Source organism: Balaenoptera ricei, chromosome 10 (genome assembly GCF_028023285.1).
Source record: "Balaenoptera ricei isolate mBalRic1 chromosome 10, mBalRic1.hap2, whole genome shotgun sequence".
NCBI classification, from domain to species: Eukaryota; Metazoa; Chordata; class Mammalia; order Artiodactyla; family Balaenopteridae; genus Balaenoptera; species Balaenoptera ricei.
In genome coordinates, this window is record NC_082648.1 from 85,595,048 (window position 1) to 85,607,430 (window position 12,383).

The following is a 12,383-nucleotide window of genomic DNA, read 5'->3' on the forward strand; positions in this document are numbered from 1 at the left end:
CTGTGACCCTAAAACTGCTGTAGGAAAAGTCTTATTTAAAAAAAAAAAAAGAAATTTTTTCTGATTCTTTCTTCAATTTTTTTTTTTTTTTTTGGCGGATGCCCCAAAAGGCCAAAAGCAAAATGGGTAGAAAATGTCTCATTCCAAAATAAGATGTTACACTCCTCACAGAACTTACAAGTGAGGTGGTCAGACACGGGTTTCACAACCCCCAACCCACACCTACCTTAGGGATATATTGTTGAAAATGAGAAGGGTGAACTACCAGACTCCTGGGGGCTGAGAGAATCACAAGCAGCCAGCAGAGGAGTTGCACAGCCTGTGTCACGGACGTTCAGATGGATGTTCTCTGAGGAGCCTACAAAAGTGCCCCATGAGAGAGGAAGATCTATCCTGACATGAAAGACTAAATTCGCTGTGATCCAGTGTTCACTCTTTGGGCTTTAGATTGTTTGACCAAATGGAGAAAACTCAGTTCAAGTCAGTGAATGGAGGATTGGTGATTTCTTTCATTAACACGATCTTTTCCCTTTAGGACTTTGCTGCCACTGGTTTTTAAATCTTCTCTGGGTTTTGTTTGCCTTTTATTTCTTAGTCTGCTTTTCTGCAGTGGAGGCAAATATTTTCCTCCCTAATGATCGTATTCTTCTCGCATGAAATTTATTCTCGGTAGGCAGCTAACAAAAATCCATTCAGCATTTCTCTTTGTTATTATTAATTTATTTATTTTGGATTATTTGGTTGATGTTATTTTAAAATCCCTTGGCACTTACCACCCCATATATGTTCTATTAAACAGATATTTAAAATATCTCTTATTAAGAAGTGCTCATAAATAGAGGATTTACATGTCTCTCCTAAATATCAATTGTTATGTATATTCTGATATTCCATTATGTTTGCTTTCACCTCTCTCAGTAGGGAATTAGAAACTAAAATGTGTTTGGGATGAAAAGGACTGGTTTGCTCTGTGGAGTGATTAGCAAGTTCAGTGGTTTGGATGTCTAGGGTGGGAAGGTGGGAAGCAGAACTGATGTTCAGCCAGGACACACTGGTGCCAGTCTTAAAGTCCTGAAATCCTCCATTCTTGTTATAATAAACAGGCACTGCCCCAAGACCCCCATTGCCTGGCACCTTGTTTCCCCGGGACTTCCCCACAACCCAGCAGCTAAAGGGTTAAGCCTGGCACACCTGGGGTCCCTGTTTAGGGGTGCATGTGCAGTATTGGCTGTTCAGTATTATGAACATCATTAACCCTTATGAAAGGGACTACTACTTGGTTGGCATTCCTAAGAGAATCCCGGAAAACTGTGTATAATAAATAACAGGGGTTAACATCTATTGAGAAGTGTTCTAAAGGCTTTATACCTATTAACTTGTTCGACACCCTCAACAACCCTATGCTGTAGCTATTATTATTACCCCATTTTGCAGATGAGGAACTGAGGCCCAGGTCATACAATGAATACGTGGTGCAGTTTGGAATTTGAATTCAGGCTGACCCCAGAACCAGTGCTCTTTTCTAAGTCTCCTCTTGGATCTGACCTTCCATGATTCTCTGAGCAATACACATTTATTTGCCCATTTACTGTGGGCAAAATAAAGAAAAATAAGACATAATCTAGTCTTTTGTATAGTTTATCATCTAGTGAATTTGGTCAAGCTCCTCTTCTCCTGTTCTGGACAACACAAGTCCCACACAAATTCCTTTCTATGACAGAGAAACTATTTAACGAACAAACTCCAGAGGAAATATTTTTTACATAAGACTCTTGTTTAATGGTGTTCATTGCAGATTAGAAAGGTGATATTTTTATATGTTGCTTTCTAGGAGATGGGAAATAGTTTTTTTTTTTTTTTGGCTGCGTTGGGTCTTTGTTGCTGCATGTGGGCTTTCTCTAGTTGGGGTGAGCGGGGGCTACTCTTCGTTGCGGTGCACGGGCTTCTCATTGTGGTGGCTTCTCTTGTTGTGGAGCATGGGTTCTTGGCGCATGGGCTTCAGTAGTTGTGGCTTGCGGGCTCTAGAGCACAGGTTCAGTAGTTGTGGTGCATGGGCTTAGTTGCTCTGTGGCATGTAGGATCTTCCCGGACCAGGACTTGAACCCATGTCCCCTGCATTGGCAGGTGGATTCTTAACCACTGTGCCACCAGGGAAGTCCCAAATAGGAAATAGTTTTTTAATATAGAAATATTTGCTTTTCACATTGAGATGGAAGTTATGGTAATTTTTTCATCAATATGAATTCAGAATAATTCAAATCCAATGAATCTGAATATAAAACATTTTCACCCGTACAGTCATTGCAACACTCAGAGTTTCAGGATGAGATACATGTCTGTTATCAGAAAGGAGTCATACGGCATTTATATAACAAAATAAAGCATATTTAAGGTAAATATTATTGGATCCTCTAATAAATTTTCCTTGGTATTAATGCATAGGATTTAATAACAAGATAACGTCCCCCAAAGCAAATTCTATTTTATGCTAAATTCAGTTAAGTTGGCTGGAGACTGATTAGTGAAATATGTTATAAAAGGCATTCATACAAGGAAAGAATGCATGAAGTGGTCTCCAAACACATTTAACTGTGAGGGGCTAATGCTTTATATAATTTGAATGTACTTAATTTTGGAATTTTGAAAAACAAAAGTTGTCATTTCATTTTATCTACATTTTTTTTTTCAGGTGTAGCAAATTATAGCAGAGTTCCAAGGGAGCCCTTATTGTTACAGAAACAGATCTGTTATGTAGCTATAATGCTCCATTGTTGAAATTAGTTATTTTAAAACATTCAGTTTGTTAAATCTTTAATAAAGGATCACATTCTAAGTCAAGTTGATGGTGGTCATATGAAAACTAAATTAGTTTTCAGCTGCAATAGTTTTAAAGAATGAGTATTTGCAGAGTAGCTACTAAACTAAAAACTTAAAATAAGTTATTAAAAATGTTAATCACCAAAAAAATGTTAATCACAGAGAGGTGGCCACTTCCGGTGTCAAATGCAATATAATCACGTTCAGAGCAGTTGATAATACATCAAATAGTTCAAGTTCAGAGCGTGCTGAAAAGTGAAGGACAACTAGTTTTCCCCAGTCTGTCATCTGAAAAAGGCATTTTCCTGGAAAGATTTAGAATACAGCTTTCATCAAGGTTGTGACAGTTCATGTTTTACTCCTGAAGACATGGTGAATGAATAAAACATAAGAAAATCTGAATGGCAAGCTTGTCTTTAAGAAATTTTACCGGCAACAACACAAATCCTGGACCTCATCTTTCAAACGTCGTTTCCTTGGTGAAGTCATCTGTGAACACTGCGAGGAAAGACCCCTCTTGCTCCTTGCAAGGTGTCTTTACCACCCCGTGCTTCATCACAGTATCATAACTTTTTTTGGCCTGTTCTTCTCAAGAATGAGCCAGGGAGGCTACCCCCTCCTGCTGCAGACCAGGAGACAGGGAGGCCGCTTAAAGACCTCAGCCTCTCCTGACAGCGCAGGGCCTGAGCACAAGGGAAGGCTCTCGGCAAACCTGACAATGAAAGAATGAGGTGTATTTGTCCATTGATTCCTCAACCAAGAGGCCCAGGACTCTCAACCTTAATTCTGTCGAGGAGACCGAATATCTCAAGGACGCGGAGTGGTATTATGTGGACAGAAGTTCAGGTGGCCTTAAGAGAGGTTAATTAATTAGATACTATTTTTAAGTTCCTGCTGATTAGAAAGAGCTGCCAAGAAGAATTAAAGTGCAATTTGTAACACATTTTGATTGTCCTTCCTCATGACCCTACCTGAGCTAAAATGTGGAGGCAGAGGGAGAAGAAAGACCGGGACCTGGATGGCAGAAGACAACTTGCAGATGGACTTGGTCCCCAGCGGAGGCACGGAGGGGAAGCAAGGGAGCAGCTCCAGGCTCAGGCCCCAGGGCTGGCACAGGAGTGGGCACCAGAGGTGGCTGAGTGCCCAGCCCAGAGTGTTGAGGAGTTGGATCCCTGCCACCCGGACCCTGCCACCGTCCTGTGAGGTGGGCACAGCGCTAACTAACAACGGTGACCGCCACTTTACAGATGGGGAAAATGAAGGGTCACAGAGGGGGTCTTGACTAAGGGTCACCTGCTGGTAGTTGGCTGACCCAGCAGGAATAAACTGTCAGATCACGCGATCTCACTACCCAGGGCGGCCTCGCCCTTATCCCGGCCTGGCTCCACCGACCGCAAAGTGACATTTCATCCTAGAGCCTCGCCCACCGGTCCCCTTCTGCCGCCTCGCCGCCCTCCCAGAAGAGCCGGAGTGCGGGAAGGGAAGGGGAGGGGAGGGGACGGGAGGGGAGGAAGGTCGCAAGTGCGAAAACCTGACACCTGGGATAGGCCGGCGAGCACCAAGGACAGTGGCGGTGGCGAGAGGGGCGCTCGGAAACCTTGCTAAAGAAATGCCCTGTTTTGCCTGAGCCAGATTTCTCTGCCCTCCCTGTGCCTCCACCAGGGTGGGCACAGTCCAAACGCGGTTAAATAGCCTTGACAGCATCGCCCCGCAATTCGTTGGGCGCTGGAGTTTTTCAAGGCCGAGATACCCTGGTGACCAGGAAGTCAGCCCCGCGTCAGGAAGCCCCGAGGGCCCTCACCGTGCCTTCGCGACTCTGCACTTGGTACTTGCAAAGCCTCGGGTGCGCCTGAACCCGAGGCGGGCGTTAGGCGGCCTCCCCTTTTCTCTTGTTCCCATCCCCATGGATACTACTGGTTTCTTGGATCTCTTTCTCGTACCCCATTTTCCACACCCTGATTCAAAACAAAGAACTCTCACAATAGGATGGGTAGGCTTCCAGCGAGGGCGAGCAAGGGGCTCGGACACTCAGTCATTTCGACAAATAATGTATGAGTCCGTGCCCTGATCGAGGCGCAGGGCACTCAGAGTGGAATAGGACACTGGTCACAGCCTCGTGGGGAGAGAGACGCACGAATAAAGGTGACAGGATGCTGCTGCTGCTGGGACAGGTATGAACTGTCGGGGTCAGAACTCGGTACCTAGCGGTCAAGGACTTATTAATGAAAGTCCTCAAGGCAGAGCTGCCACTCGCCCCCGGGCTTTGGCCTCGGAGGCAAAGCCTTCTCGAGACTGCCGCCTGGGCTGGGAATCGCACCCTGGAGTCCCAGGCGGCCGGACCCCGCCCCCCATCCCCAGGCACGCTCCCCAGGGGAACTTCCCTAGCAAGGGAGCTGAAGGCTCGAGGTCCCGGAAGCCGTGGCGCGCTCGGGACTTCCCGATCCCGCGTCTGCCCGCGTCACCCCTGTCGCCCCCGCCCCGAGGGCCACCCGGCTCGGCGTCGACTCAGCCGGGGTCCCGCCCGCCGCCAGCCGGCTGGGGCCGCAGCAGCCTCGCGCTTCCGCCCGGCCCCTCCCACCGCCTGTTTCGCCCCTCCTCCCCCGGGCCGCGCGTCCTCCGGCGCAGGTTCAATCCCCGCCGGGACCCGGAGCGCCGCGGCCCGTTGGCGCCCTCGCTCCGCACGCCCTGGCAGCCGAGCCCCGGCCCCGGGTGTGTGCGCGCCGCCGGCACCTCTCCGGGGCGGCCGCGGCGGGCTGACTGGGCGTGCTCGGGAGCTGGGCGGCCGGGCGCCGCGGGAGACGAGCGCATGCCTTCGCGGGGTGGGACGCCCGCCGTCCAGGGGCGCCACGCGCAGGCGGCCGCTGTCGCCGACGCCCTGGCCAGCCTGGGCAGGACGCGGGCCAGGATGGCCTCGCTCACGGCATACGGTAACGGCGGGCGGTCGCGGGCTCTCGGGGCTCCGGGGGCGGGCAGGACCCGGGAGCCGTCTGATCACCCCGGGAAACTTCGGGGTTCGGCTCCCGGGAGGGTCTGGAAGGGAGGGCGCCGGCTGCGGCGCGCGCTGGCCTGCGGCTGGGGGACCGAGGCTGCCTGGAACCTGGGAAAGGGGGGTTTGTAGAAAGAGTCGGTGGAGTAAAAACGCCTAAAATTTAGGTGTTTTCGAGCTTTGGCACTCCAGTAAAATTCCGTTCGCTTCAGACCACCGAGGGGAAGGTATACACGGGTGTTGAGTCCTTTTCTAGCGGTGTGAGGCTTGGAGTTAGATCTGCGTTCAGTCCTTGCATATCTTGTCCCTGACTGACCTTGGGCAAGTTATTTAAACTTTTCTGTTCTTGCATATCTCCATCTGTAAATTAGAGATGAGAACATCTCTCTGACAGATGCTATGGGGTTAAATTACACGCACCAAAATATGTTTTTAATACAAAAATAATCAGCTTGGAAATAAAAGTTGCATGGAAATAGAAGACATTCCTTTCCCCCCTTTTTTGTTAAAGAAATATATTTTTTAATCATTATTTTAAAGGCATTGTACAGTTCTGAAGGAAAATGAAATCACAGTGTGAAGGTTTCAGACTCAGTTAGAAATCCCAGACACTTGGGAAGCCAACAAGCCTTTTTTTATCAACATTTCTGCTTGCGTGGAAAAAGCAATTCTCTTTAGTCCTTTATCAGAGATGCTGCCGAGACCGGGTTATGGGAGATGGAAACTCAAGTAGACCTCCCTCCCTTACCCTGGCTTGCAAGCAGTTGCTGTGATAACATCTAGTCTTGGCGTTTTAAACGCGGAGGTACTGAGCAATTGTTGGGGAATGTTCTGCGTGGACACCTCTGAGCCAGGGCTTGGTGGGAGGGAAATCGCTGCCCTTTGGCATGGAGGCTTCATTTTCCAGACCAGTGATGTCCCCTGCTCATTTTCCCAAGGTTAAAGGGGTCAGTCTCTTTTTCTTGGGATTTAAACTGTGTAAAATGATCACTCAGGTGGCTCTGAGGGTTTGCAGTTGATACTTGGGAACCTAACAAATTGTGAGCAGATTACAAATTGCATACTAGTGGCCTATTTTTTTTTTAACTCGGGGCATTTTCTGCTGGGATTTGGGTTGTTCTGCCCCTGCTGCACGTTTAATACATAATGTTGTCATTCTTGGGTTACCATTTGGGGATAATTCAACATTCTGACGGTTTTTTAGTCATATTCATTGGCAGAAACCTATTTTTACACCTTTTTCTATCAGAAGGATCTAACTTCTGGTTTTTACATGATGTTAGATTTCACATACCATCCTGTGGATACTGTCAGTAAGAGGTTTACATAATAATCAGTTCCATAAATTTCTAGACGCTTTAAAAGCTTAATTGGGCACCCAGGTGGAGAAAATGGAGTCAGAAGGAGTGAATTGTTTTTGAAAAGCAAGTATATTTCAGTAATTAAAGGAAAAAAGGTGGCAGATCATTTTTTTGGCAACTAAGAATTACACGGGTTTCTCTTTAGAACCTTAAAGGGAACTGAGACAGATTTAAGTAAATATCTCAATTAGAATTTGTGCTATTTTAAATATATTTTTGACACACTCTTCTCCCTCCCCCATCCCTAAAGTGGTGAATACACTTGGCCGCTAAGTGCACATTAGTTTCTTGGTCTGTAGCGATGTGACCCAAGACACGACAAGGTAAATTAGTCCGTCAGGGTTTTCAACCTGGTGAAAGCAAAACCAAGCACATTCAATCTATTCCTCATCCACTGGATGCTGAGATTATTTTCTGATGAGAGTTTGGTCCAGCTCTGGAACCTTCATCTCTCTGAAAATTGAACTGCTTTAAAAAAAGTCCCCTTTCAATTCTGTTGAATTTGGGTTTAGATATCATGATGGGGGATGATCTAAGTTTCTTGTCTGGAATTTAGAGGGTTCAGTTTTTATATTAATTTGACTGATTTAATAAATGCCTTAATCCTGTCTTTAGCACAGGGGCTGCCAAGAGAATGAACAGTTACAGTGTAGACCGTGTGTTTTAGGTTCCTAAGAAGAGAGAGAAATTTGGCTTATGTATGCATTTCATTAGCAGAAGCCTCCAGTTAAACCTCATTAGCTTCCCATCCAAATATGCATTTTTTGATCCTATGTTGGAACTTGTTTTTTCTGTATTTTGGCATGAACTTTTATTTCGGGCAACCATCTAGACATGTATCCTCTAGAAATGTGGAATGAGGTTAGGATAATCGATAACTGTGATATGTCCTCTAATAAATATATGTTCAATGGATGATGCACTTTTAAAAATTCTGGATTTTAAATGTCTCAGCCTTTCGTACTCACCACTCATCTTTCTTTCCTTGTTCTTTACATGGTTTAGGTTCTTAAATGCTTTTAGCTCATTATGTAACCACGTGCATGAGACCAAGGAGGGTGACAAGAGAGAAGGGACCGGGACTTGATTCATTCTTGGCCACGCAAAAGAAGGCACAGGGGGCCGTGTCCCAGGCTGCACCAGGAAGGGACTTGTGGTTGGACCTGCCCGCCTGGCATTGAGCTGTCAGCGTGGGATCTGAGGAGGCTCGATTAGGGGCCTGAGGAGCTTATGGAGCACAGTGGGGGCTCTTTCAGATAAGGAAATCCTCTCTGAGGAGATATTTGAGGGAAGGGCTAAATGAAGGAAAGGAACAAGCCATGTCATTATGCGGGGAAAGCGCATTCCTGGCAAAGGGAACAGTAAGTACAAAGGCCCTGGGACAGGAATGAGTTTGTCATGTTCAAGGCTAGCTGGAAGGTCAGTGTGGTGAGAGCAGAGAGAGCAAGTAGAAGATGAAGGAAATGCAGTCAGGGCCAGTTTTGTTGTTATAACTATTCTCCCCTCATTTCCCTCCTGCCTCTTAAAAGGCTTCTTCTTTGTGGACTCCTGCGTCTGTTTATGTTGGTTTTTGCCTGGGTTCTGTCCTTGGCTTTATAATCTCACTCTCAAACATTTGGATGACATTGATTAGACGTCTACTAAATGAGAGACAATGGCCCTGCGGGCAGAGTCGGTCTCTTAGCAGGAGGCCTGTAAACTGGGGTGCCAAAGTTGTAAGCAGAAGTGTGGGCTATGCTGGGACGCAAACAGTAACAACAGCACTTTATGCGAATTAGCTCATTTAAATCTCACAACCATCTTTTTTTTTTTTAATTTATTTTATTTATTTTTGGCTGCATTGGGTCTTCGTTGCTGTGCGTGGGCTTTCTCTAGTTGCGGCGAGTGGGGGCTACTCTTCGTTGCGGTGCGCGGGCTTCTCATTGTGGTGGCTTCTCTTGTTGCAGAGCACGGGCTCTAGGCGCGTGGGCTTTAGTAGCTGTGGCACGCGGGCTCAGTAGCTGTGGCTCACGGGCTTAGTTGCTCCGCAGGATCTTCCTGGGCCAGGGCCCGAGCCCGTGTCCCCTGCATTGGCAGGCAGATTCTCAACCACTGCGCCACCAGGGAAGCCCCTCGCAGCCATCTTTAAGAAACTAGTCCAATGTTAGCCCTGTATTCACTTGAAGAGCTTGAGCCCCAGAAAGGTAGAAGAATTTACTTAGTCTCACTTAATGAGTGGGGGGCCTGAAGGCAGGCTGGAGAGTTTGGCTGAAGAGCCTGGGGCTAGAGGCAGTTAGGAAGAGGAGAAAATGTGCTCGTTCATGCAGACATTCACCACGTATGGGCAACTGTATGGGTAATCCCAGGGAGAAGGCATGGCTTGAGCAAAGGCTAAAAGGCAGTGGATGACCAGAAGTTCAGGACTTCTGACTGGAAGGGGGTATAAGAGAGGGGTGTAATAAGAGCCAAGCCTAACCATGCAACACAGAATGGAGCGAAGCAAAGAGATGAGAGCCTAGGACATAACTTCCTCACCTGTCATTTTGTCTTTATTCAGGTGACTCCTAAATAGAAATCACCGACTCAGAACTTCTTTCTTGTATGTGCTATGCTTGTCTACCCAGCTGTCTGCTAGACTTCTTTACCTGTATACTCCTCTGGCATTGCAAACTCATTGTGTCCAAAACAGAATTCCTCTCCCATACCTGTGTCCTATAGAATCACTCCAGCTACTGAGCTCCAGCTACTGGACCATGGAGTACCAGAATAAATGAGACCTCACTCCTTCTCTCAGGATAGCACAGTCAGCTGGAGGAAATAGGCTCCTAAAGAGATTTATAATGCAGTGCTGCGGGAGAGGGGATGGGGGTAGTGAGGGATAGGTCAGGAAGAGTTACCTGGAGGAGACGATGTTAAAAGGCCAATTGGGAGAAGGACATTCCACGGAGGGGCAACAGCATGAACAAAGATGAGGGGAATAGATGGCAGGGGGCATAAAGGCAGCTGCCAGTGGCATGGTGTTGGTGGAGCATGACATCCAAGACAGGAGACATTGGCAGGGGCCAGCGTGCTCTATCCAGTCACCTAGACTAGAATCCTGGGAGTCGTCTTTGAGTCCTCCCTTACCAGAATATGCTAACAGTGACCTTGGGCAAACCAATTCACCTCCTGCGCCTCAATTTTCTTATCTGTAAAATGGGGTCACTCTGAGGTTTAAATGCAACAGCACTTGTAAGAGCATATGAGTGACACATAGCGAGTACTCAGTAAGCATAGCTATTACTGTCAACTGCCTCTCCCAGCCCATATACTCTCAACTACCAAGTCCCATTGATTCTTCTTCCTTAAAGTCTTTCTGCTCTGTTTCCTCCTCTCCCTGCCCCCTCCTCTTATGCTGGTCGAGGCCACCGTCACTGCCAATTTTGACTGCGGTAGCACCCTCCCAACTGTCTCTCTGCCTCTTTCCCCGCCTCTCTGATCCCAGTTGCAAATCTGATCCTGTTATTCCTCTGCTTAAAACTCTCCAAGGGCTCCCCTCTGCTTACAGGTCAAAGTCTAACCTCCCTAGGTTGGCAAACAAGGCCCTTCAGAAGCTGACCATCCTTCTTTCCTGCTGCCCTCGGCCCCAGCATCCCACCTTATAGGGAGGGAGGTGGCTGGGCGTGGCTGATTGCACCTGGTTTTCTCAGGTATCTGAACCTTGGCCCATGCTCTGAAACACAGCCCCTTCCTCCTTTATGAGGCTCACTCCCCCTCTCCTTTGACCTCCCCATCCTACTGGGTTCCTCTCTTGGAACCTTTCAGGGTACTCCTCTCCCCAACAGCTTTTCATTTTGTACTGTAATGAGGACTCCTCTCTGTGGGTTGTAGAATCCCAAAGGCCAAGGACTACATCTTTATCTTTATATTCCTGGTGCTTAGCCCAGCACCTGGCATATGCTGGGTGAGCAATCCTTGGCTGTCTGATCGACTGAAGGACTGAATGGACTCTAGCAAGGGGTAGTACACCACACACACATTTTTAAAACTTCATTTTCCTATTGCAAATAAGCAATAGAACCTTTACGCTTCAGAAAATAAGAATGAACAAAAGAGCAAAAGTGTCCACACTACGTGGTGAAATGAGATGTATGCTAACGGGCCGGAAGTCATGCTTTAGCTGCAAAATAAATCCAAGGGGCTGTTTGAGGACTTCTCTTGTTTTTGCCCTCTACCACCTGGCATGCTTGTCATTATGCAATCCAGACACTCATGATCAACGTTGATTTAGGATCCTTTTTGATTAAGAAGTTGCAGCAAAGCCTACACAGATTAGTTTTTGACCTTCAGCCCTTCACACTTTAAAAGTTTCTTTCTGGGGCAAAATTAAAATTTTATTTTGATCCTGTGAAGGAGCACTTTAATCTTTTCCTTTAAAACATGATGTTCTTTGTAATAGGCATGTGGATTTTTCTATTGGAACCTAGTCCTAGACAAACAATCCGTAGCTACCAAGGAAGTTTCTAGAACAAACAATTCAACATATGTTTTGTGAGTGCTTACTATGTGTCAGGTACTGTTGTGGGTTCTGGAAGTAAAAACAAAATTAAAAACTGTTCTCATGAATCTTACATTGTAATGATGAGGCATGGATCTTTACCTTCCGGAAAAAATGAAAAAGAATGTGGGATTTTCAACACTGAATCAAATAGGTACAAGGAGAAAAGAAAGGAAAGGAAAGGCTTTTCTCTAATTAGGGTTCCTGCAAGGTGTTTTTGCCACTGTGCCTGCAAGAGTGGAATCAAAGGGAAGCTGAGATAATGAGTATCAGGCCCAGTGTTTAAAATGCAGGAATGGTGACTATAGTATTTGAAAGCTTACTAGAGTCTTTGGCAAACATTTATTGTGCTTTTTATGCATTAGGCAGAGCTAGGCACTGTGGACAGAAGGTGAATAAGGGATGGCCTTGCCCTCCAGGGGTTTGGGTCTAGCTCAGGTCCAGTGGGAGACGCAGAGGAGGGAACAACTCCTAGTACTATCACAGCTGGTCCCTGCCCTGCTTGTCTCCTAATGCTGCTGCAGAGTTACATTAAAGAGCAAAGGTTAAAATGTTATGAAAACCTAGAAAGTCCTAGAGCAATGTAGTACACAGCACTCTGGTGTGTTTATTGTCATTACTGTAGGGAAAGCACTGTGGAGTGAAGCACACTCTCTACACTTTGATTAATTCATCAACACCTTAGGGGAGACCTTCCAAGGCA

At 46.7% G+C, this 12,383-nt stretch overlaps 1 protein-coding gene across 1 annotated transcript in view; it reads left to right on the top strand.

Annotated features, from left to right (window-relative positions):
- The first annotated feature begins 4,990 nt into the window (after positions 1-4,990).
- The window catches only part of ANO4 (anoctamin 4), a 459,674-nt gene continuing 452,281 nt past the window's right edge, over positions 4,991-12,383 (top strand). The window contains exon 1 of the mRNA XM_059937385.1: positions 4,991-5,927. Within this exon, the coding sequence (XP_059793368.1) occupies positions 4,991-5,927 (937 nt within the window). The remainder of the gene's footprint in view (positions 5,928-12,383) is intronic.